The 27460-nt window shown below is 37.4% G+C and overlaps 2 protein-coding genes across 2 annotated transcripts; one reads left to right on the top strand and one right to left on the bottom strand.

The window, feature by feature from the left end:
• The first annotated feature begins 974 nt into the window (after positions 1-974).
• LOC106392193 (signal peptide peptidase-like 2) lies at positions 975-4886 on the top strand. The gene is made up of 14 exons (XM_013832991.3): positions 975-1235; positions 1622-1780; positions 1858-1969; positions 2083-2202; positions 2324-2475; positions 2895-3074; positions 3215-3249; positions 3342-3498; positions 3586-3639; positions 3712-3804; positions 3934-4076; positions 4169-4239; positions 4323-4406; positions 4498-4886. The coding sequence occupies exons 1-14, from the start codon at positions 1089-1091 to the stop codon at positions 4608-4610; spliced, it is 1620 nt and encodes a 539-aa protein (XP_013688445.1). The 5' UTR covers positions 975-1088; the 3' UTR covers positions 4611-4886.
• Positions 4887-4979: 93 nt separating this feature from the next.
• On the bottom strand, positions 4980-9811 carry LOC106392192 (mitogen-activated protein kinase kinase kinase YODA). Its single transcript, XM_013832989.3, has 12 exons — positions 9557-9811; positions 8426-9153; positions 7612-8319; positions 7440-7527; positions 7281-7343; positions 7000-7160; positions 6843-6918; positions 6684-6743; positions 6495-6602; positions 6168-6410; positions 6002-6090; positions 4980-5915 (listed from the first exon to the last, which is right to left on the bottom strand). The coding sequence occupies exons 2-12, from the start codon at positions 8944-8946 to the stop codon at positions 5420-5422; spliced, it is 2613 nt and encodes an 870-aa protein (XP_013688443.1). The 5' UTR covers positions 8947-9153; positions 9557-9811; the 3' UTR covers positions 4980-5419.
• Between the last annotated feature and the right edge of the window lie 17649 nt (positions 9812-27460).

Raw genomic sequence — 27460 nt, 5'->3', positions numbered from 1 at the left:
ATCTGAACGGCCATTAAACATATATATCAGCTTGAAGGTGATAGGAAAGAGTTCTATGATGATCGAGAAGAATACCCCGAGACATTACAATACGTTCATGAGCTTCATCATTATAAGTTCTTCCGTTTAATTAGTTGAAATGATGAAAATGGAAACAGGTTGCTTGAAAGATATAAGAGTTTGTTTTGTTTCTCATTGTTAGTGCAGCAGGGGAGAGAATGAGAAGAAGATTCTAAGTATGGAAGAAGAAGTGTACTAACAAACGATAGTGTAACCGTGTAAGTGGTTGGGTATGTGTTGATTTAGAGATAGCCGGTGTGTTCTGTTTGGATTAACCAATTCAGACGGAACCAACAAAACCAAATTCGATCGAAACGGGCTCTCTCTGAAAAATAAAAATAAATTTAAACAGACGTTACGGTTTCATTTGGTAAATAAAATTTCTTGAATACATGATTGAATGAACAATAAACTAAGCCTAGGTCTAGTGCTATACATGACGTAAAACAAAATACTAGGAAATATTAGCATGGAATAGCCTTTTTTACTGAATAACCTATATAAAATAAAAAAAAATATTTATTTGTGGTCATAAATTAAAAGATTGACGATATCAATTAGTCGTCGGGTCCACCTGGAATCCAATACTAATATTATAGAGATAATCGGAAACAATCAATATAAATAATAATAGTAATTTGACTAGACAAACAACAAAACAACATGGGTATGTCCGAGACAACAAACGTCAAATTCAGTATGGTTTTAGTTAACTGACGTATTATATCATCCCGTTCCCCAGTAGAAATTGCATCGTATAAGATAATAAAATCTCAGATATCGACTAAGATTGAAAGATAACCTAAACCGGTCCAGTAACGACCTAACGGCGTCGTTTGCCATTTATCTACGCGCTTACGTCACATTCCACAGACACTGATATTCGATAAATGTAAAAATATTCCCATTTGTGTTTTTATTAATCAAAAGCATCCCGTGTTTCACTCCTCTCTCTCAGATCCTCGCTTCATTGTTTCTGCGTGTGATTAAAAAGAAGAAGTTGGTGAATCCTTGGGAGCGAGCATTCCATGGATTCGCTCCGATTTCTCCGGATTCTTCTCGTTTCTGCTTCGATCTTACTCGTCTCTCTCCTGTATACAGTCACCGCCGGTGATATAGTTCACCAGGACGATTTAGCTCCGAAGAAGCCAGGTTGCGAAAACGACTTCGTTTTGGTACTCTTCTTAGCCGCTTTCTCTTTGACTAATTTCGAAGATTCCCTAACGAATTTTGATAATTTCCCTCTTTTCTGGGACATTGGTTTAGTAACTTTTGAGCTTGTCTACTGTTCTAGCTTGTAGTCATCGATTCCGCGATTCTGGGTTTTACCTCACTTTTGTACAGCCCTTTGGATCCTAAGAAAGTTGTGATTTTTTTTTTTTTTTTTTTAATTAGTTAAGTTGTGTGTCTACTTTTTCCTCGGATGAATAAGTCTCTTGTTTGTAGTGCAATCGATGAGTTTATGTTCATGATATGTACTGAAGTGACAAGTGGATTAAGATCTGGTGCAAAGTTTATGTTTTTTTTTTTTTAATGATATGCCACCTGCTTCTTCCCTTAGGTTAAAGTTCAAACGTGGATTGATGGTACTGAAGATGCTGAGTTTGTTGGCGTTGGTGCTAGATTTGGGAGGCGGATTGTCTCCAAGGAGAAGAACGCTAACCAGACTCATGTTGTTTTTGCTAATCCTCGTGATTGTTGTTCACCTCTCAAGACTAAGGTATATAGTTGTCATTTGGTAATCAATGCTTTATGTGATGCTGAAACTGAATATTTAAGCTTTCCAATCTTTGTTAGCTTATTGGAGATGTTGTTATTGTGGACCGGGGCAACTGTCGGTTCACAGCTAAGGCTAATAATGCCGAAGCTGCTGGTGCCTCTGCTCTATTAATCATTAATAACCAGAAAGGTATGTTGATCATTTTTTGTTCTTGTTTAAGTTGTCTTATTGCTTTGATCTTAATCTTATTGTAGCCATCACTTATACTGAGTATCTGTTTTTTGGGGTTGTTTGTTTGATAGAACTTTACAAAATGGTTTGTGAACCGGATGAAACGGATTTAGACATTCAGATTCCTGCCGTCTTGCTCCCACAAGACGCTGGTGCAACCTTGGAAAAAATGCTTATCAACAGTTCTAAAGGTACGCCATCTTAGATACGATTATCTGTTTAGCTTTTTTTTTTTTTTAAATCACGATATGCTTCAGAACCATTCCTTTAATATGAATCATTCAACTCGCGGATCTTTCCTACTTTTTATAGTGTCGGTGCAGCTTTACTCCCCAAGACGACCAGCTGTTGATGTAGCCGAAGTCTTTTTGTGGTTAATGGCTATCGGTACCATTTTGTGTGCATCTTATTGGTCCGCATGGAGTGCCCGAGAACCAGCTATTGAACATGATAAGCTACTCAAGGTTTGTACTTATTTTGGGAATACTAGTGTTAGGCTGTTGAATAGATAAGGATAACGTAAGCTGACCATAACTAAGTCCCTTCCCCTTCTTATGAAATTCTAATGGTGAAAGGGACAAAGTAGTTGGTAACTTGGTTCGGCCGAGGAAGAAAAGGCATTTATAACACACTGAACAACACTTTGCCATTTCTTTACCATTTTACTTTCCTATTTTCGGAAATGCTGTGTCAACATAAAAATCCAAGAAAATGGATAGGTAACAGATGGCTTTTCTAATGAACTGGGCCCCTCCTTGTGGCATTTGTCTACTTTTGAGAAAACATTCACATGGCGTTGTTTATGGTTTTATTGTCAGTGTTGTTGCTCTTACGTAATGATGTTTACTTCTAATCATTTTTTTTGTTTGTTGCAAAAATGTAGGATGCTATAGACGAAATCCCTAGCACAAATGATGGGGGTAGTGGTGTCGTGGAGATCAATACTCTTTCAGCTATTTGTTTCGTATTTCTTGCTTCGGGCTTCCTGGTTGTTCTTTACAAGCTTATGTCTTATTGGTTTGTGGAGCTTCTTGTGGTTGTTTTCTGCATTGGTGGTGTTGAGGTACCAACTTGTTTTTTAGTTCTGTTCTTTTATCTGCATTTTCTCACTTTGAGTCTCTTCCGACTTATGATCCTACTTAAATTGAATTGACAAACCGGTTTGAAGTCTTATATGGGTGTGTGTACCTTTTCTATCTTCAGGGTTTGCAAACTTGCCTTGTCGCTTTGCTATCAAGGTAAAAGCATGTTTCCTTTCAACACTTATGCTGTCGAATGCACTTCTTGGAGAATGTCATGGACTGTGTTGTGTTCTTTCTTCTGTTTGCAGATGGTTCCAACGTGCAGGAGATTCTTACATAAAAGTTCCTTTCCTTGGATCTATCTCTTATCTGACTCTTGCAGTTTCTCCTTTCTGCATTATCTTTGCTGTTTTATGGGCTGTTTACCGAGAGCGTTCCTTAGCTTGGATTGGCCAAGATGTTCTTGTAAGGATTGCAGCCCCTTACGATTTCATTTTCAACTACAATCCAATTCTGTCAGATGGGATTTGACATTGTTGTTCTATTGACTAGGGGATCGCATTGGTCATCACAGTATTACAGATTGTTCATGTCCCAAATCTTAAGGTATATCTCATCTCAATCTTTCCATCTTAGGTATGTGAAGATTCTAATAATGCCACATATCGTTTGGAACAGGTGGGGACAGTTCTACTCAGCTGTGCCTTCTTGTACGACATCTTCTGGGTGTTCGTCTCCAAGAAGTTGTTCCACGAAAGCGTAATGATTGTCGTAAGTAACCAACTAACCATCATTTCCATAGAGTACCCATCAATGCTTAAACTCAAATTCTCGTTTTGAAATTTTCATTTCACCTCATAGGTTTAAAAAAATGTAAGGTTGCTTGGTTCTTCATTGCAGGTAGCACGTGGGGATAAAAGCGGAGAAGATGGTATCCCTATGCTCCTGAAGATTCCACGCATGTTTGATCCGTGGGGAGGCTACAGCATTATTGGATTCGGTGATATTCTTTTGCCCGGTTTGCTAATCGCATTTGCTCTCAGGTCCAAAAGCTTTTCACTCTCTCTATCTTATAAATCATCACAGAGTTTCCTTTCATCGAGTTCCAAGCTTTCCTAATAATTTGATCTTGCAGATATGACTGGTTAGCTAACAAGACTCTTCGAACCGGCTATTTTATATGGGCAATGGTTGCCTACGGATTAGGTAAAAATCACACACATCCGCATAATCTCACTGGTCTCTTATCTCGTTTTCTTGACAATCATTTGACCATTTGAAAACCGCAGGTCTTTTGATTACTTACGTGGCTCTAAATTTAATGGATGGACATGGCCAACCAGCATTGCTCTACATTGTCCCTTTTACTCTCGGTAAGCTGGGAGGAAATCTCTCTCTCTCTTTTTCCCTCTCCATAACGTGCATCGAATGAGTATTGAGAGAAACCTCGTGATGAAAATATAGGAACAATGTTAACACTAGCTCGAAAACGAGATGATCTTTGGATTCTATGGACGAAAGGAGAGCCAGAAAGGGCATGTCCTCACCACGTCAGGCTTGAACAGTGCTCTGAGTAATGAGACGACCTCACGAATTAATGGATACAAGAGATATATATCAAAAAGCCTTTCGGGTTTGTAACCAATGTAACTTAAGCTGTAAGATTATTATCCTCTCCAGTCCTCTGTAATTGATGTTTGCTTATGTTACTTACATCGTCATCATTGAAGAAGAATCCACGATCGTTCTGTGTATATATGGTTTGTTTCTTTTGTAAGAGAAGAGTGTTGTATATACACGTAGTACAAACATGTTAAAGCTATCAATATCAATATATCATCAGTGTTGGACAATTTTGTGATCTAAGTAATCATTATCTTGCCGACTTGATTTTTCATTTTCCCTTTTCGTCTAAAATGTAAAGAGTTTGAATGAGTGCGCACTAATAATCTAAATTGGAATTTTCTTACAACAAAAAGTAGATTACATCAAATGAGTTTAAAGTTGCTTGCCCTCTCTTTCGTCTCCTTCTCATCATCAGCAACAAACCAGACCATATAAAAGAAAGAGAGGGAAATAGACGAATTAGATGAAAGATTTAATTTCTGTTCTATACACAAAATCAATTTTTTGGTTGTTGATCTCTCTTCTCTCTCCTCTCCTCTCACTTCCATCTATCCTCAAGAGAACAAGAAAGACAAGATAAAGAGCTCTTCAGATTTTCCAACAAAACAAAAAAAAACGAATCCTCATTTCTTGATATTATCCAATGGTTCAAGGTTGTCCTCACGGCTCATTCACCCTAATCTTTGAGATTCTAACCCTTCCGGCTGTGTTGTGATTCAGAAGTCAGGGAGGAATCTCTGCCAGCTATATGTTTGTTTGGTTAGGGTCCTCTGTTTGTCGAGCCGGGAGGAGTTGAAAAACCGGGTCTCAGATTAAGGGACTTCAGTTTCAGATGCTCACTTAATAACTGTTGTGACACATGATCAGACAGGACTGGTTGGTTGTCCTTGTTCCAATTATAGCCTGGTTGGATAGAACCGTTGTTGTCCCAAAATACATGAGGAGGCGTCCTTGGACTACTCCGGGGCTGTCTAGGCTCCTGAAAGTAACTGTTGGTGTAGAAGTTTCCTGCACTTCCCGGGCTTCTGCTTGATCCTATCCCTTCTTGCAACAAGTTGATTGTGGTTTGTCTCTGGTGATGGAAAGGGATGGCTCCACCGCCCGCGGTTAAGGGTGTTGATGAGCCGGAGAGAACGTGGGGACTAGATATCGGGGATGGAGACCTTCTTCCGCTAATGTGTGGCGAATGCGAGTGAAAGATTGGACTACCGACTGGTGAAATAGGGCACGACATGTTCCTAGGAGACTGGGATGTACTGTGATCAAAAGAAGGAAGTTTAAGCCACATAGATGTTTAGATGCTTGTAAAACGACGACAGGAATGGAATGGCTAATAAGGTACCTGAATCCCAAGCCAGGTTTTAATCCTTTCTGCTGGTAATTGCTCGTATCTTCCGAGTCTAATGGGAGGCTCCTTGCGTGTCCAATGTCCTAAAAAAACAGAGATTTGTGAGGCAACCAGAAGCACATAGATTTTAGAATTGAGGAAAAGACTCGAGATTCTATACCAGTGATCTCATGGTGCTTGAAGTAACTACATTCATAGATTCTGCAGACTCTGCACTCACAAGAGGCCTTTCCAACGGCATCACGTTTCTAACAAAAGCATGCTCTAAAAGCTGAGCAGCTGTTGGACGATTTGCTGGGTTTCTTTGTAAGCATTTTCTCACAAAATCCTTCCCTTCTTCGGATAAATGATTAGGGATATCCGGAAGGTCCTTGCTGTTTCCAATCTTGAACATAGCAGGAACCTGTACAGAACGCATATGCATGAGGATCGGAATGATTCACATTATTAAATCACTTGCTCGTTTGAGTAGTTATTATTCACTAACCCCTTCATACTGGCTCCATGGAGGTTTCGTTGTAGCCATTTCTAAAACAGTACATCCCAGACTCCATATGTCAACCGCAAGGTTACTGCCACTTGAGTTCTGTATCACCTGATATCCATAAACGCAAGGTATAAAGCATCGGCATACAGCCTATAAACAAGAAACCGATGTTTGTAGCAGCATACTGACCTCAGGAGCCATCCAATATGGGCTTCCCTTGAATGATAAAGGACCAGATTGAGCAGTTATCTGCGTTTTGTTCATGAATTTGTATTAGAGTTATGCAAACGTGTTTAGCTGGGGTTCGGACAAAACAAGGGCACAAGATTGAAGAGAACATATCCATACATGTTTTGCCATCCCAAAATCAGCCACTTTTACTCGTCCATGAGGATCCACCAGTATATTTGCTCCTTTGATGTCCCTGAACATAGTCAAAATCCATATTCACTTACTTCTCCACTGAAGGAAACCTATGAATCAGGAGAATGAATAGAAGGCTCACCTATGAACAGTGTTCTTGGCGTGCAAGTACGCGAGCCCTGATAAAATTTGTTGTGTGTAGTTACGGATTGCATTCTCACCGAACTGTCCATACTCCTGAAGAAGCTTATAGATAGAACCACCAGAGACATACTCCAGATATATATACAACTTGTCGTCTACCTGTATGGGGGCAAGGATGTAAGAGAAGCATAGTCATTTCCACGAAGTAGTTCAGCTGAAACAGCTAATAATATCGATATCAGAGAACAGAAAGATCCACAAAATATCTCTAAGACTTACGGTTTCAGAGCCATAATACTGCACTATATTAGGGTGTCGTAAGCGGCTTAGAACTGCAATCTCCTGTGAGAGACAATTATTGAAAAAAAAAAACTTAAATGTTAGAAACTTAAATAGACTTATTCACTCAAAAGAGGAGTTTGATGATTTGTAACTCACCTGGCCTAATTGTTGGGCACTCTCCCTTGACTTAGCATCATCTGAGCATAGAGTAACCTCTTTCATTGCACACATCTCACCACTTTCACTGAGGAAGAAAACATAGCTGATCAAAATCAGGAGTAGCATAGAAATTAAACATGCAAGGTCTCTCCAATTAGAAATTACAAACCTGTTGAAACCAAGATACACATGTCCAAAGCTGCCCATCCCCAGTAATCTCCCTTTTTTCCATCGTGATCCAGGGCTTACAGTAGCCTCTGCCCTTGCTGGACTACGAGGGACAGACGGCGATGTAGCTGCCGAATATGTCGGAGACAACGGAAAAGTAGTTGATATTAATAACGGCGGGAGAGGCAGACGGTGGCTTTGCTGTTTGTTATCATCAAGCCGTCTAGTAGGAGAGCCAGTGGTTGATCCTCCAGCTCGAGGATGAAGAGGCGTAACGGCGCCACTCTGTATTCTTGAGCTAGGACCAGGACTCGTCATTCTTGGGCTAGGCACAGGGGAACATTCAGGGCTACACCTGCTCTGAGGCCAAAACAGCTGAGTAGACATATCTCCACCAATGGAGTTGTTACCCGAGTTGTAACCTGAGCCTGGGCTTGAGCACTGTCCAGATCCAAGCAAGGAAACATCTGGATACGGTTTGCCAATCAACAACCCATGGTTTGAGACCTGATCTGGGACAAATGATCTCATTGGACTCCTTGAAGGACTAGAAAGCAAGCTATCTGGAGCACTGCAGAGCACTAGGTCCCGTTTTGGGATTTGTAAATTCTTCACATGTGTCCCCAGAGGTCTCCGGTTTTTATTGGACAGATTTGGGACAGGCTTGAACATCTCAGCTGAGTTTTTGTTACTATGTATTGGCTGATCCCTATACATATAGAGTAGGATAACAACATGATTAGATATAGCGAGCCAGAGAGTGAGATAGAGAGAGAGAGCATAGTGCACAACAAAAACAACATATCAAAACTCACCTCGAAGAAATGTTTAGTGCTGTTCTGTTTCCATTTTCACAATCAGAAGCCAATGGACTAAGAATAGAATCAGATGGATTGTCCCCCACAGAACTTCCACTAGACACAGAAGCAGTGGTAAAATCAGCCTCAGCACCGCTGCTATCAGGCACATTCGAAGCACCACCATGGGGCTTTGGAAGTGGCAAACTTGCATTGGAACCTGGTCTCTGCGAACCAGAATCAATGCGAGTTACAGCAGTACGGAGAGCGGGACGAGGAAGAGGTACAGCAGGAGATCTTGCTGCGAAGCTCTGACAGCGTGAAACCCGAGTGGAAGGAGATGGAGATCTTGATGGTAGTCTAGATATAGCTCCTCTTTGTGACACAATCTCATCACGTCGTCTACGTGACTTTCTTGAGCGACAACTAGACTTATCCTCAGACCCAAAACCCAGTTTCCGGTTAAAGGCATCGATGATACTCTCCTTGCTAGATTTCTTCTTTTCATCTTTAGATGAATGTTTACTCCACCAAGGCATGATCTTTCCAGCAAACTATATATAACTCCTTTTTTTTTAAAAGATGTTGTTCAGTTCCACACTAGAAAGAAACTATCCTTTTGACCACTTCAGAGATCATACTCGGTTGACCCAACAGAGGTCAACAATTGAATAGAAGTCCCAATTTAAACGCCATTTTTATAATCCCACTGGCGTCTGACCAATTCAGAGAAGCAGCTGAAAGATCTGATTACAAAAAATAAAACACAAAGTTAGGGTTTCAGCTCCAGCATTTTGATACTAGCAAACAAAACATATGATTCTGAGAGATGATATCTATGAGAATCTCATCGTACAGCTAAGCGTTACTGAGCTAGCTTTGAAAAATGAATGTGATCATCTTCTGCCTTAGCTAGTCTGAGATCCATTGCCAACAGTAAACTTAAAGTTTCAACCTTTTTAACAGATCTACACAGACAAGTTCCATTAAAGGAAACCCAGAAACAGCAGATGATAAACCCATAAAGGGAACCATTCAATCTCAATTGCTCAAATCCACGCACAGACAAAAAAAAAAACAAATCAAAAGTTTAAAACTTTCAGGGTGAAATTGATCATGGAAGGTGCTTAATCGAGACCTAGTTCTTACCAAATTACCAGATTTTCAGCAGCTTGAATCGAAATAAGCTGAGCCTCGGAGGAGCAATCGAGAATCCAGGAAGGTGTCAGATCCCTAAATTGATGCTGACAAGTGAATAGCTTCCACTTGCAGTGATAGACTCTCTCTTTCACAAGTGAGGAGATAACGAAGACGAAGAGGTGTAGAGAGAGAGAGAGAGAGAGAGAGAGAGAGAGAGAGAGAATAAGAAGTGTAGAGAGAGAGCGCGTTCGAAGAAAGCATTCACTCTCAGATTTCTTCCTTGTTGCTGCGTTAATCTATTTAGTAACTGACATAATTGATACTTACTCATTATTGGGATTTATTTGTGTTTAATGATTATTATTTTATCTTTTAAAGCTTTTTTTTTATTTATGGAAAAAAGACAACGTGAAAGGAAAACATACTGAAATGACAAAGCTCTGATTGTATTCTGCTTTTACAGATTTTTTTTTTATTTTTCATACTTGATGGGCACAAATATTATCAAAATATCATTTATTTTTGAAAGTTAAATTGTATGATCGATAAAATATATTTTGTAGGTGTTTATTCTTTTACAACTGTTTTTATAAATATTTTTATATCTTCTATCGATTAGGTTGATGGATACGAATATTTTGTTTCTTAGTTGTCTCTTAGTATTTTTATTAATCAATGCTAAGTTTGCTTAATTGATAGTTTTTTGGTAATTATCGACAAATGTGGGAAGAAATATCACATTACTCCCAAATTATTGGGTGCCGTATAGAAACTACCATACTTGATAGATTCAGATATAAAACAAATATCATCTTTTACAATTCATGTGCATGATTGATCAATTAAAAAACACAAATCTGAGAGAAACTTGATTTTTCTCATGTTAAATAGATACAAAGACTTTGCCAAAAATAGATAATAATAATAATAAGATTAGAATACACAACATTACGACTAAATATCTAAAATTATAAGAAAAAAATGTTACTAACCAAAAATATAAGAAAACAAACACAAACACCAAAATAAAAAACATATTTTATTTATTTACATTATGGTAATCAACATCTCTGCCTATAAATTATTCGTCTATTAAAACATTTTTTAGAATTTATTCTGTTAAAACATAATCATTCTGAAAAAAATCCTAATTGTGTGGTTCATAAACCAATATTTTATAGATTTGTTTTCAAATGTTATACCAACATTGGTATAACATTATGATAATGTAACCATGTTATCTCTATCCGTTGCATATTACTTTGGATTTAACATAAACATCTTCAAGTATCAAGCAGTCACTTTTATGCTAAAATAACATAACCATATGTACGGTAAACCGGTTTACATTATTATAGTTTACATTAACATATGCAGAATGGGATAAATTAAATTTAACCGATTTGATTTTGGGTCCATTTTTTTTTTTTGACGTCAAAAAGACTATTCTATTAATCAAACTTGAGGTGGCATGAGTAACCAGACCGGAATAGAACAACCAACAAAGTGTAACTCTCTACGGAAAGATCTAGCAGTCTTAGCTAAAAAATCTGCAGTCTGATTATACGCCCGTGGAACGTAAGTGATGTTGAAGTCCGGGAAGAAGATTTGAAGCATCTCTATTCTCTCAAATTCCGTCGCAAAGCTTGGCCACGCCTGGGGATCCTTAACCATAGCAATCAGTTCCTTACCGTCTGTCCCAAAGCTCTGGCAGGTCGAGTGCTGCAGCATATTCTCCATCGCCCACCGCAGTGCTTCTACCTCCGAATGTAAGGCCGATTCCCGTCGAGGGAAGTTTTTTGTCCCCATAAGCTGAGTATTCCCAGAGTTATCTCTCCATGTCCATCCACATCCACTGAAGTTAGCTGAAAGAGTCCAAGATCCATCTAATAGACAAATATTTCCCAAACATACAGCTTGGGGTTCCTCATTCATAGTGTCATGTGTCACAACTTGTGCCACTTCATTAGCCTCAAACCATGCATGGCATTCACTCTCAGCATGTCTAACCAGTTCCAGAGGATCTCTATCTATTCCTCTGAAGAGTTTTTCATTTCTAGCCTTCCAAATGAACCATATTATCCAGGGATAAGGATCCCTATCTTACTCTGGCTCCATGATACTATTTTTCCTCCAGAACAGATAATCCATGTTTGTGTAGACGCTCGATACCGGAAAAATATGTGGGCATGTCGGAGTTGAAGATAAAGACCATACTTGACGGGCTGGTGGGCATTCAAAGATTGCATGTGTGACAGTCTCCTCTGCTTCTCCACATCTTGGGCAATAGTTGTCGCACCTCATATTACGTCTAATTAAATTTCTCGTTACTGCCACATGACCAGTTAACAACTGCCATATAAGATGACATATCTTCGTAGGGGCCTTCAATTTCCACGCAAATGCCTGAAGCTTTGTAATACTTGGCTCCAAAACTTCCGTCTCCTCCGTTAGCTTTAATAAATTCTTCGCCACCCAATATCCAGATTTAACCGTATATTGGCCACTCCTTGTAAAGTTCCAGCAGTAAGTATCTCGCCGATGAGTTGAGCTTATGGCCAAACTCCTTATGAGTGGTATATCCTCAGGATGAACATAGTTCTCCAATAGTCCCACATCCCAATCCTTCAATCCCTGGTCAATAAGATCGCTTACTCTCATGTTGGGGTTCATCACAGGAGCTATGAGAGCAGCTGGCCTGGCGGGATTCGATGGAATCCATGGATCCTCCCATACTTTAACCTCATAGCCTGAGTGTATCTTCTGTCTAATCCCCAGTAGCAGTAATTTTCTTGCCGCAGAAATGCTAGTCCACACATAGGATGGGCTACTAGCAGGGCTTACTCTCAATGGAGAGCTTAATCTATAGTACCTTCCCCGTAAGACTCGGGCCACCAGAGAATCAGGAAACTGTACTAATCTCCATAGTTGTTTAGCTAGAAGCGCCAGATTAAACTCATGAATCAATCGGAAGCCAATTCCACCCTCTTCTCTGGATAGGCAGACTTTCTCCCATTTCGCCCAGTGTATTCCTCTCTTTGGTGGATTCGAGCTCAACCAGAACTGAGCAATGGCACTGGCCAAGCTTTCACATATCTCCAATGGGAGCAGGAAAGTTGACATGACGTATGTCGGAAGAGCAAGCAGAATTGATTTATTCAGTACTTCCTTTCCACCTTTTGAGAGCCATCTACCTGTCCATCCATTCACTCTATGCATCAGCTTATCTTTCAGAAATGCAAAAGGCTTGCATTTAGAGCCGCTTATATCCTCGGGGATACCTAAGTATGTTCCCATTCCTCCTTCGTTATGTATCCCAAGTGCATCTTTAATCTCTTGTCTCGTATTTGCATTAATCCGCTTACCAAAGAGTAAGGAGGACTTGTCAAAGTTGATGCACTGACCAGATGCTTTACCATATTTCCTGACTACTTTCATTACTTCTTCACATTCATGGGGCTCCACCTTACAGAAGAAAAGGCTATCATCAGCAAAGAGAAGGTGTGATACCGACGGACACGTGCGTGTAACACGCATCCCTGTTATCTTCCCTTGTATCTCTGCATGATTAAGAAGGCTAGCGAGCGCTTCCGTGCATAGAATAAAAATGAAAGGAGACAAAGGATCTCCTTGTCTTAGTCCTCTACCTGGAATAATATTCCCTCTTGGCTCTCCATTTATGAGAACCTTATATTTCACCGATGTAATACATCGCATGACCCAGCCGATCCAAGTTTCTGAGAATCCCATTTTACGTAGGACCGCTTCAATAAACGACCACTCCATCCTATCATATGCTTTGCTCATGTCAGTCTTGATAGTCATCCTTTTATTTTGTCCACTTGGTTTCGTTCTCAATGCATGAAACATTTCCTGGGCGATCATAACATTATCTGAAATCTGTCTCCCAGCAACAAAGGCTGACTGGGTTTCCGATATCAGACCTGGTAGCACTTTTTTCAACCTCTGGCATAAGACTTTAGAAATTATCTTGTAGCTAACGTTGCACAGACTAATGGGCCTGAATTAAGTCATTGCAGTAGGCTTTGTTATCTTCGGGATGAGACATATATTTGTGTCATTCAGTCCGTTCGCCATCGTCCCCTCAAAAAGAAATTTATTAACCATAAGGGTTAAATCCTCCTTTACTATATCCCAAAATTTCTGGTAGAAAAGTGCAGTCATCCCATCGGGTCCTGGAGCTTTCTCTGGGTGCATGGCAAAAAGCGCTAATTTGACCTCCCATTCAGAGACCGGAGCTGTAAGGTCGTCATTCATAGCACCAGTTATTGTTGTTGGCACCTGAGCTAGCGCCTCCTCGATTTCCTCCGGGTTCGATGATTCAAAAATCTGCCTGAAGTAACTAGTAGCAATGACTACAAGTCCTTCTTCATCCTCGATAATGTTCCCATTCTCATCTAGGAGCTGTGTAATCTTATTCCTTGCTCTTCTTTGCTTCGTCAATGCATGAAAGAATTTTGTGTTTCTATCTCCCTCTCTCAGCCAAAGCACCCGACTCTTTTGCTTCCAGAACATCTCTTCCGCTTTAAGAGCCTGGGAGAGTTCCTTCAGAGCTGCTGCAATTTCCTCAGTCGTTGCATTATCATCTGCATATAAGCCTTCCACCTTTTCTTTAAGCTCTTCCACTAATTTTTCCGAATTGACATTATTTAGCTTCCGCCATTCACTCAAGGCTCTCCTGCAGCTGGAAATATGTTCCATAATACTTGCGCCTGGAGAAAGATCAGGTGATTTCGATCCCTCAAGGATAACCTGCCGTAACTCCTCATTATCCAACTATCTTTTATCAAATTTAAACTTTTTGGATCTTCTCGTTGGCTTTATGAGTATGTCTGCAAGAATCGGACGATGATCCGATCCCCATAGCCTCAGGTACTTAACATTCGAGTGTGGAAACTTCTCATGCCAGTCCGCATTTCCTACTGCTCTGTCTAAACGACATCGAACTGTTGATCCTCCAGCTCTCTTCCCCACCCAAGAAAGCATATCTCCCGTGAAAGGAAATTCTAACATGCCACAATCATTAAGCATCTACTTAAAAGGAAGAAAAGAGCTATCAGAGCGTTGTCTTCCTCCTGTCTTTTCGTTATGACATGTTATTTCATTAAAGTCTCCTATCGTAAACCAAGGTCCATTTCTTGTTGTTGAGAAACGCGTAAGACGTTCCCAAACTTGATCTCGTCTTTCTAGTACAGGGTCACCATAAACAAACGTCATATAGACTTTTATTCCATTAATGATTGTCTCAATGTCAATCATACGATTATTCGAAAGCAAAACATTAACTTGAAACTCATCCATAAAAAACAAAGCTAAACCTCCGCTGAGTCCAAGTGGCTCAACAGTAAACAAATGATCAAATCCTAAGTCGGTCTGCATGTTTTGCAACAACAGCCTTTTATTCTTCGTCTCAGAAAGAAACACAAGTTGTGGGCGATGCTTCTGACACATCTCCGTAAGGCGTCGAACTGTGAGGTCGTTTCCAATCCCTATACAGTTCCAACTGAGCATCCTCATTGATCAAAGTGGGATGGGTTTTTGGATCCCATCAAACCATCATCCTTTGAAGAGCCGGTTCTCTTCCTCGAGCTATGGTGGTGGCGTCTTAAGCCTCCAGTCCCACCAGACTCACGAAATACATGAAACAAACCATCACTCTTTGATCTCTTCTGTGGAGATCCTCGTAGAAGAATCTCAAATTTCTTTTTCTGAATGCCCAATGGAGCACTCGACTTGTAACCATGCTTAATATGTCTCGATGATCTACCAGCCAACCTCTGTGATTTCTGATCAGAACCACGAACTTCCCTACCCTGCCTGATCTTGGCTTCCATTTCCGCAAGCTCCACTCCCATCAAATCATCATCTTGCATCTCACTATCCATCAAACCATCATCTAGCTGCTCTGTAATATCCATATCGTCGAGTGCTTCAATCACCTGATCATTCTCCGTAGTCGGTTTTGGATCCTGCTCCGTCAAAGTATCAAAAGCTAGAGATCGAGGAGTCCCTTTTAGACATTTCGTTACGTTCCCATCTAAGCCATCTCCCCGGGAAGGCGTGACAATAGTACTGGCTATTCTCCTCGTACCAGTAGCCCTACCCAAGCCTCTCTGATCAGGACTCGGACGCGCTGGAGACTGCAGTGGAGGAACCTCGCAATCAGCCTGCACGCTCTTAGCACTTTCCCTCGGCGGTGAAGAGGCCCTTTGCCTTTGGTGATCATCTGGACCATCTGCACGATCCAGCGATACACGCACCAGCCGATCACGTACCACATTCCCATCATGGCGGCCCTGGGGCTGGGACTTCTTCTCACGCCAGGTTGCACCAATGTACCTGTCGTAAGGCTTTGCCTCCTCTCGCGCACCCCCATACTTCTTCCTCCAAGACGGTTCATCCCGCCGGCGAATAACCCTATCCGCATGGCCCTTATAAGCCTCACGGGGGTTATTCAAATCATAGCTTCACCCTTCAATAGCCTGCCTCCCAGTAGCATAGCTAGACTGCTTGAGATATGGACCAGCCAACGCTTTCGAGTGTAGCGCATTGGGTTCCTTCTTAACCAATGGTTTTGAGTACTGCTGTGGCCTATGCTCCTGCAGCTGAACCCACACAAAGACGCCTTGGCGCTGTATCGAAGGACAATACTCCTTCTCATGTGTAAGCATACCACAAGTAGAACAATGCTTAAACAACATCTCGTACTTAATTTCAATCGTAACCTCATCTCCCTCCGGAGATTCAGCCTTCCTTGCAAACTTTAGTGGCCGACGAGAGTCAAAATCTAAAAGCATTCTGCCTTCAATCAGCTTTATTGTGTCCTGATGAACATGTCCCAGCCGGGAACCTATTTCTCTCAGGTTGTTCTCAGTCCATAGGTGCAGGGGTACACCAATCAGTCTAGTCCAGAATGGTATTATCCAAGGATAGTCATCATGAACAATGGACTCCCAGCGAACCAGCACAAACATACAGAAGTTGAAGTGGAACGGACCCTGTCGAAGAACAGAGTTTAGCTCCTCTTCGGTGGTAAAGTTGAGTAAAAACTTTCCATTTCCCAAGTCATTTGCAGTGATGCGATCCTCCATTCCCCATTGAACCGGCATTTTCTGGAGGAGTTTCTCCACGCTTTGTTTTTTTCGGGTTCAGGATCTGTCCGATCAGAGACAGTTTGAATTCATTAATGTTTTGGGAGACATCATGATCCGTTAACTTGATCGGTTCATCATCATCCTCATAGAGGATTCCCTTGCTCTTGATATCAGCCATATGTGCTGAATTTGAACGGTACGAAAATCCCATATTTGGGTGATCACACGGCAGTGAACGTGAAGATCTGATATTGCTCGGCAACAAGCGAGACGATCGTGAACCAGAGCCGATCTGATGTAAACAAGCGAGATGATCGTCAACGAATGTAATCACACGGCAGGGAACGTGGAGATCTGATATTGCTCGGCAATGAACCAGAGCCAATGACCGTGATCACACGACAGTGAACCGGAGTCAGTGATCACACATCAACGAACGTGAAGATCTGATATTGCACAGAGAGCAGACCAAGAGAGATTGGCAACGCACAGATCCGCTTGATGGAGAAGAGAGTGAGACTCCAATGGGAGTCTCAACCTTTGCTGCCGTGAGAAATACGCCAGTTAAGATCGAACGAGATGGAGAGTGTGATGAGAGCTTCCTATATCCAGGGTGATCCACACGCCGAAGACCGTGTCGACCAGATGAAGATCAAAACTTCAATGGAAGTTTGTGATCTGAAGAATCACCATTGGAGTCACCACAGAAGCCCTAACCGTTCTATATTTTGGGTCCATTTAACATGGAACATTCTCATGATCATACATTACCTATTCAAACCTACCGCTATCGTGTATACTTTTATAATAAACTAACCCATCTTTTATATTTTCCGTTTATACTAATGAAGATATGCTTATGATATGACTTACATAACGAACAGAAAAACTAATTATTATTTTTTGTCATACTGGTAAACTACATTGTTAGCTATGCATCCACGTGAAAACGAAAGACGGTTGTTTCCTGACACTACATGCTATACGTGCTACACTATTCGCCTTTGAATTCTGCATTCGTGGTACATGAATGATCTATAAGCCGAGGAAACTTTCTTAGAAAGTCTTGATGTCTTTCAAATAACTTGCAAAAGATAATCATTATTCTGGTTCCGAAACCATATTCACCAATTGAAAACAATTTGTTGCAAAAGTGACCCGAAACTGACGTAAATTTCTCATATACTCCATTGGCTCAGAATATCGCCTCTACCTCTGAATGAAGAGGAGAGAGACTAGCCCTGACATTTCTTGTCTCCATCAAACCATCAAATCTTTCTAGAGTACTATATCCAGTAGCGGCCCTGGGCAGAAACATTAGAAGCATCTGCTTTCATCCATTTGATAACATATTAATCTGTCGGCCAATTTATAAGTTATAACAGTAGCTCGAATGGTCAAACTAACATGCAAACCACTTAAAGGTAGCAGGTTCAATACTTCTAGGTGGCCTTTCTCTTTTTTTGGGCTTCCAAACTTTAGTTTTGTGGAGTTTTTCAAGGCCGGACCTGACTATATCAACCTTGTCTGGAAAAAACTCATTATCTTTCCAAGAACTATATGTAAAATACCATCACCCTGGAATTAACGATAGGTTCATAACCTCTGCATTTTGTGATGTCCTCTGTGTGTTCAACACTTGTGCTTCATTCCAAAATGTTTATTCTGTTTCTGTAAATTTGAACGTTTCTCTGGGATTAATGTCCAGATTACCTGGTACTTTTTTCTTGCACCGAAGATTCTGACATACATTTAGTACCAAATATTTCCATGTATATTAAACCAATACTAACCAAATCATTTATGTGGTTTAAAAACATATACATATCATTATATATTTGAGGTGTTGTATTTTTAAACATATATCAATACAAAATACCTTTATATCATATCAAATTGCTTATATATATATGTGTATGTGTGTGTGTATATATATATATATATAGCATATCAAAATTACATTTGATAATAACCTATTTCTTATGCCAGATCTAAATAATAATTTCGATCATAAAATATTTTCTATAAGTATTATTGGAAAGGAATTACAATTTCTTCACAGTATATTTTTATATATTCCAAATTTCTTATATTTAATAGTAGCCTATATATTATTACTATATTTTTATATTAAATATAAAGATATTTTGACAATCTTGTAATTTGGAGAATATACTTTCGTATATTACGATAGATACAAATACATTTTTAACATCAATCTAAAAATAAATTTAAAAATAATAATTTGAGAAATGTTTCTGTAAACCATTTGTTAAGAGATTCATATGGCGACACTATAATATTTACATCATATTTTCCAAAATCTACTTCTTTATTATCGATTGAAATTATTTTATAGATTATTTATTATCATGTGAAAAGCACGGTACAAATTATATAGGCCAGAAATATTCAGACTGGACTGTAATATATATATGTGGACACAATACTATCATCAAAGAAGACTTAGGTGATGATTGTTTCCATTAGTTTTTTGTTTTAGTCTTTGGTTTTTGGATTTTGGTTTTAGATTTTGGTTTTTGGTTTTTAACTTTTAGATTTTTGTTTTGGTTTTGGTTTTTGGTTTTGTTGTATTCTTAGTTTATTTTTATAAAATAAGCAATACATTATTTTAAAATAATAAAATAAATAGTAATAAAAAATTTACAAATTACCATTAAAATTATCAAAATGTAGTGGTTATTATTTAAAATAAAAAATTACCATGTTTTTAAATTATTTAATTTTTAAGTATTATACTAAAATATAATTAATAAAATATCTATAAATTATAAAAAAATAAAGTTTTTTAAATTTTAAAACTAATTATAAATTTTATTCACATAAAATATTTTTTTTTAGAACTTGAATGGCTGTTTTCCAAATTAATATAGTATATTGTATGGGAATTTTATCTTTATGAAAATATTATTTATTTAGTTATTAATTAATTAAAATATAATATTTTGTAAAAAATAAAAAAAAATTGTTTTTATATTGAAAACCCATAAAAGTTGGTTTTTGGCTTTTTCACAAATTGATTGAAATTTTGAAAAACTAGTTTTCCTAAATTTTAAGGAATCTATTTGTTAAAAAAATTGATTGGCAAGTGAAATGGTTTTTACAAAAACAAAAACTAAAGGCTAAAACTTGATTGAATAAAAAATGGTTTTTACAAAAACAAATACTAAAACAAAAACCACAAACAATGAACCTCTTAATAATCCAACAAAACATTACAAGTTAACCAATTTTTATTCTATTTTGCAAAAAAAAAATCCATGCGGATATTATCCTAAATTAATTAATTTTTGCCAAACTATTTATAATAATATAAGTGTTACTAAAATGATATTTGAAAAAGTTATCAGTTATGGTCTATAAGTTTCAAAATAAAACAAAATATGCAAGCTTACAAAAACAAAATTGATGTTTGAAAGAAATCTAAAAATTATGTCCAACAAATCCTAAAATCATTAAAACGTCAAAAATGTTGTATTGTGAATTTAGTACACTTTCCAAAGAAGATTCCAAATAGTTTTCAAATACAAACCTACCCCAAAATTTAAAAACGGCTGCACGATTTTAACTCATAGAGCCAATAAAATATGACTGATTCTCTTGTAATAATGCTTTAATTTACAAAAACATCTGAAAATTCTTAACAAATTTTAGAACAAAAAAAAGTTAATAGTATACGTATAAGCTTATGTCAGCATTCTTCTTCCAAAACATGTTAACACATCAACCACCGTACCTAAGACTAGATGTCTATGCATGCTTCTTTTTTTTTTGAAAAAGGGCTTTCAATACGCACGCATTTTTGTTTCTACCTGAAGAGGATGAGCGAAAAATAATAAAAAGACAATAAAGGAAAAGCAAGAGTGGCACAACCGGCAGCTAGACGACCACCAGGCTGGCCTTGGGTGTTAGACTGATAACTTGATTTGCAATGGATATTATTATTCCTGATTTATGTTAACTTAATTGTTGAATTGCCAAATTGGTGCTTTATGTATTATCCTCAGATATGGGAATAATACGTAAATACTTTCAAAGCACTGGGTGCCTAGTGAAAAGAAAAACGCAAAAAAGTATGTGACAGGAGGACGCATGATGTGTTCCAACACGTCACCTAATCCATCTTGAGTCCTTGATGGTCCGATCGGAGAATGGTGATGTCACCTAAGGCTTTTGTAGGACGCGTTATCATCTGTAAAGCACATACCAAAATGTATAAAATGAATGAATCATCCATGATAATTGTTATTATGAAGTTAAGGTATACGTGTATAGGCTATAAACACGACTTACGAATATATCTATACTATTATTTGAGAAGTGAATTTACTTATTTATCATGTTTTCCATGATTTAAGGTTAGTCATTAAACAATTTTAATTTTAATTTGACTAAATAAAGTTTTAATATCTAATAAATAAATTATATAATTCATTATTTAACTGATTACAAACTAATATTATAAAAATATCTCAAAAATAAATGAAAAACTTTTTTGAAAAAAGAAGAAGATAATTCCATGTATTTATTTTGTGTTTATCTACATCTTTATTTATTATTTATTTATTTTTATAATTAGTATTATATATACACATATCATAACTAGATTTATCATTACACTAAAATATTATATATAGTCTTATACAAAATAACAAAAATTGATTTATATTTGTTTGTAAACATAATATGTCATGGCATATTTTTAAAAATTATTAAATTTATTTTAGTATTAAAATACTAAAAAGAAATATATAAACAATAACAATAAATTTGATTTATATTTGTTTGTTAACGTGATTTTCGTGATATTTTCATTTTTATTCTTATCATTCAGTTGCAAGAATAACTTGTATTTGTTATTTAAGTTAAAAATTTAATATTTCTTTGTTTTTATTTTTGCTAAATATTTATTGTTATCATCCAGTTGTAGAAAAAACTTACAAAAAAGAATATTTTCAAAATATTTTTTTTTACAACAAGTACCTTATATTTATGAAAATTTAAAATTTACTTTATTTACTTTTAATTTTTCAAGAGTTTTAAAGAATTATAATTTTGTTTAAATTAAAATTTCCTCAAATATACATTACATATTAATGTTTTGTTTGTCAACATAATTGGTCTGTTTGAGTGTTTATTCAATTATTATAGGAAGTATTTCACAATATAATTATACATATATCAATATTTTTATTTACTTTGACTAATATAATATGTAAAGCTGAGTTTGGTTTAACATTCTTGTGCTTTTGATTTATTTTGAGATTTTGTAGGTTATGCTAATTCCTCGAATTTGGTTTAATAACATCACTTTATATTAATAATTATATATTTGTTTATTTAATTATATCATTGTTTATAAATTAATATAATAAAAATTTGTTCAAGATAACAACATATTTACAAGATATTAGTGTTGTTATCCAAAAATAATGTTTTTAAATCAATAAAAATTAAGAAATTGAAAGATTGAAAGATTCATAAAATAGTATAAATTTAATGTTTTATTTAATTTTTTGATCCTTAAACTAATAATATATTTATTAAATAACTATGCCCGCATGTGCGGGCAAAACTCCTGTGCGGGCTAAACTCCTAGTACTAGTTTATGCATCAACAGATTTATGAAGATTATATTAGGTAGACAGCATATCAAAGTATTTGAAGATATGATTCTGTTAGAATAATACAGTTTAAGATATATTTTATCTAAATCTAATAATGTATTCGTCACTCTATGATTAAATATTACTTTAATTACAATATTGGTATGTTTACTTAATCATTCTTTCTGTTGCTTTTAACAGAAGAAAATCAAGAATGTTTAAGACATCTTTAAAATGAGAAACAAAGCTCAAATAAGAAAATTCACATACAAATAAGAAGTAGATCCGAAATAAACACTAACTAAACCTAAACTCTGTTTATAATCCCAGAAAGGGTTCAAAAGATAAAACAGATCGATCTCATTGGCTTACAATATTATAAATAAGTATGAACTCTTGTATTATACAATTTTTTTAGCGTAAGTGTTAATTTAAAAGAGAAAAAGCAAGTGTGAACTCATGCAACTCGAGTATATAGAAACTGTAATTAAATAAACATCATATAATAATAAAGATTTTATAGAGATTTTCAATTAACTAATAATATATCCGACTGGTATGTACCTAAACATGGCCCTTTTGAAAACTGAAACATCTAAGATTTTTCAAATTTGATAGACAAAGCCATATACAAAAACTAACACCATCAAAAAATTTATTATGAAACCAAAAAAAGAGAAGAATTCTGGTTGGATTGGATACGGCAATCTTCAGTTCAGTCATTCGAACGATGGCATTATTCTGTCGGGTGTTTCGGGTTAGCTCGTGATACGCCTTAAAAGGAACGAACATTCGACCTGTAAGGAAAGATATGGACTCGATCCGTGAGGAAGGAGAACTGATGGAATGAATGGTGACACAAAGAGTTGCGGATGGCCCAATGATACTACCAGGGTGCCAGGTCCGACAAGGAAGCAAACTCAATCTGTTGCCGGATATGACGCACCGGTCCAACAAGAAAGAGGCGTTTGTTTGGAGCTAACCACACCAAAGAAACTAAGAAATGTTCTAAACAAAGAACAAAGAGTAAAGACTCAAAAGTTGAAAGAAAATGGAATGATTTTATTATGAGAAGTGTTTGCATATTTATACTAGAAAAAGACATAAGAAGTATTAATGATAGATCTAGATCTAGATCTGAAAATTAAAGACAATGTATTTAGATCTCAGATCTGATCAAAGAGACTCTTCGGCTAATGTCCAGGTTCAATGAAGCTTCAGCATGTCCTGCGGACAGGGTCAGTACGCGGCCAGTACAGTCCAAACTAGCCAGAAATGAAGTGGCACGAACTAACTCGAAATCCACTCGTTCAAATTCGAATCTGGCTTGACCGTTGATCTTAAAATGCAAAACAGGACAGGGAAGACAAAGTCCAGTACGGTAAAATCGGTCATCTGGCCATGGTTCCAGCCAAAGCTCCATTTCGGAAGCATGTGGGACGGTCCAGTACACTGTCCGGTCAGTCTGGCCAGTATGGTGAAAAATATGAACTTCAGATAAAATGTTCAGAACATCCTGAATTTCATGCTGGTCTGATTCCTTGGACTGGTCCGTGGAGTGGGGCACATTATACCCTCCCTCTTCAAAAGGATTTGTCCTCAAATCCATTGTACCTATATCTTTTTTTTTATCACAAACTTTCTTTCATTAATACTCAAACTTCATCACTACAATAGATAGAGGGAATTATCCATCCTCTTTGGCCATAAACATAACATACAACACATAAATAAACTAAGCAAGATAGGTCTTCAATCGAAGATGACAGCGAATTAGAGACGGTGCTTGAATGCGTCAAGGTAGCCTTCATGACAAAGTCAAATAGCTGGATAATAGTCACATAAAGTGACGTTGAGGTCCAGACCTCATCTACGAGAAAACCGAAGTAATCTCGATTGCATCTTCAAGTCCCGTAGAGACCGCTACGCAAGATAACAAACCGATGAGGAAGCTGAAGCATCTTCAGGTACCTATATCAAAAGGAAAGAAATCAGATACAAAAGAATTAAAATTCAAGGGAAATTCAGTGAATAAAAAGATTGGACAGAAACTTCCTTGGAGTTTTGAAGTTGTTTTCATCAAGTAATTCCAAGTCCTTTGGCGTCCATCATTGCTTGCTCTCCTTGGGAAATTATCTTGCTTATCCTTTTGTTCACGGAGGATCGGTTTTGGCTCAGGCCGCTTCTTTCTTGGACCAGAATCTCCTTTAGAAGTTTGGTACTCGCGGATAGACGGGCTGGAGAACCTCCAGTTCGGAAAATTCATAACTCCTTCCTCCGTGAAGATTTTCATGTGATTCCAAGCCTCAGTGAATCCTTTATGAGTTGGCTTTCCATGGAAATTAGATTCATGACAAAAGACCTTCTGAATGTTGAGATTTCTGTTTTGTACTGAACCCATGTCGCTGGCATCTCCAAGGTAGCCGGTTTGGACAACAAAGCTTCTCCAAATCTCAGGCTGTTGGGCACGGTCAATGCTTTCATTTCTCAGAGAGTGAACCTGTATTTCCTGGATACTCAAAACAAAAACTAAAAGACCAGGATCAAATGTGCAAGACAAGTACTTGTTCAAATAAAAAATCAAGATATCTTTTACAAGAACAAGTAGCACACATTTCAGCTTGTCAAGATGCACATCAAAGTAGACATTACAGACCAGAATTTTCTCAAGATATGCAACAATAGTATTCATTTTCAAGTCGTGCATATCCTGGTCAACATCTGAACACACAAGCTTAAGTTTAGATTGAGAATCAACTATCAAAGACTGAAGATGTTTTTCAAAGAAAGTGTTGTAAACCACAATATCATCAAGGCTCAAAACAACACAATTACCAAGAATTGATCTCAGAAAATGCCATGTTTTATTAGTTTCAGAACTCAAGAGATCAGGCTGCAAAACAGAATCACAAAAATCTGTTTCAGTTTCAAGTGATCTCTGTTCCAGCATCTTTTTAATCAAGAAATCGTCCAAGGCACAAGAGGATGCAATCAAATTATCAGTGATCATTGCATGTTTAGAAGAACTCAGATCAAAGCCATTCTTTTTGAAAACAAACGAATCAAAAGATTTTCTAGCACAAAAATCAGTTTGTTTCAAATCAAGCTCAAAAGATTTTTCAAAACGATCAAAGCCTTTGCTATGCTTTAAGAACTGATCAAAACTCAAAATAAATTCAGACTTGATGCCATTGCCTTTTTGAAAACATTTTTGATCAAGAAGTTTCTCAGGTTTAAACAATTTAAAAGAATTAATCATGTTTTCAAAAACAGATTTTGAAACACAAAAATCTTTCATCTTGTCAAGACCAACACGAATTAAATCATGAGAGCTGATCTTTACAAACATATTAGGCGGAGAATTAATCAAATCAGATTTCTCACAGTGCTCTTGAAGATCAGGAGTCAAAGGGGCAGGAGTTGTGCCGGGATCAAAACATAGATGGCTCTCCATACCGATGGTGGTGATGCTTGTTGCTTCTTCATCAAAGACTGGGCCAGGTTCGTCCTCCTCATCAAAGATAGGACCTAGATCCTCATCCATGGGGTTTTTAGTGTCAAGACGTGGTCCTTGATGTAGATAGTCCAGTGGCTCTTCCTCAAAAACCTGTTGAGACAAAACAAGACTACTCGGATGCTCCGGTTGCAAAACGGTTAGTTCTACAATAGTCTGTTCATTATCATTCATAAACTCAGATTCAAGAGAACGAAAATCACAGTTTTTCTCACAAATCATCAAGCTTTCAATTGGTTCTTCATCATATTCATCAAAGGTAGGTAAAAAATCTGAAAAATCTTTCAACTCCTCAACATGGGTTTCAGATTTACCTTTGGATTTCTTGCTGGTGAAAAAGGATGGCTTAGCTACAAGTGCACTTGTGGATGTGCTCTTCTTATGGCTCTTGCTGATGTCTTTTAGGGCTTTCATCATTCCCTTCTCAAAGTTGTCACAAATTTCTTGGACATCAAACTGAAGTAATCGCCTTTTCGGATCAGACACATCTCTGGTCGTTTTGATATGATCCTTGAACCTTATGTCTAGTCGTTCCTGCACACTAACAAACTCATTAAAATTATTCAAAGAATATTTAAATGGAAATTGAGAGACAGTTTGTCGTGGGGATTTCTCTTTGCTACTTTTCTTTTGGAGACCAAACATCTTAATCTGAAAATCTCAACACAAAAGTTAGGATATAAAACCTCACACTCTCAAGTGTTTAATCTCACCCACTCAAGTGTTTCTCTCAGATTTTATGGTAATCACACAAGCTTCTTCTCAATGTTCTAAGAGAACAGATCAAGGAAAGCAAACAAAGGGTTTTTTTTTTTTTTGTAAAGAGAGGAAGATAAGAGATTTAGCTTTTGGAATCCGTTTTAACCACCTCAAAGGCTGGATTTCTCCTCAGCCAGCAGACTTTCTCTCCCACCACCAATCCACAAATCAAACTTGAAACTTTTTTTTTTTAAATCGTAGATCTTTCTTTTTATTTTATGAAGAAAATGGTAGATGAGAAAGATGAAATGAAAAGAGATACCAGAAGAGTGGCTCTGATACCACTTTGATACGCCTTAAAAGGAACGAAAACTCGACCGGTAAGGAAAGATATGGACTCGATCCGTGAGGAAGGAGAACTGATGGAATGAATGGTGACACAAAGGGTTGCGGATGGCCCAATGATACTATCAGGGTGCTTGATTGTCGCCTGATATGACTCACAGATCCGACAAGGAAGCAAACTCAATATGTTGCCGGATATGACGCACCGGTCCAACAAGAAAGAGGCGTTTGTTTGGAGCTAACCACACCAAAGAAACTAAGAAATGTTCTAAACAAAGAACAAAGAGTAAAGACTCAAAAGTTGAAAGAAAATGGAATGATTTTATTATGAGAAGTATTTGCATATTTATACTAGGAAAAGACATAAGAAGTATTAATAATAGATCTAGATCTAGATCTAGATCTGAAAATTAAAGACAATGTATTTAGATCTCAGATCTGATCAAAGAGACTCTTCGGCTAACGTCCAGGTTCAATGAATCTTCAGCATGTCCTGCGGACAGGGTCAGTACGCGGCCAGTACAGTCCAAACTAGCCAGAAATGAAGTGGCACGAACTAACTCGAAATCCACTCGTTCAAATTCGAATCTGGCTTGACCGTTGATCTTAAAAT

Source organism: Brassica napus, chromosome C9, assembly GCF_020379485.1.
Source record: "Brassica napus cultivar Da-Ae chromosome C9, Da-Ae, whole genome shotgun sequence".
Taxonomy (NCBI): Eukaryota; Viridiplantae; Streptophyta; class Magnoliopsida; order Brassicales; family Brassicaceae; genus Brassica; species Brassica napus.
The sequence above is the reverse complement of the archived record's forward strand: the minus strand, read 5'-3'. Positions and strand labels throughout refer to the sequence as shown.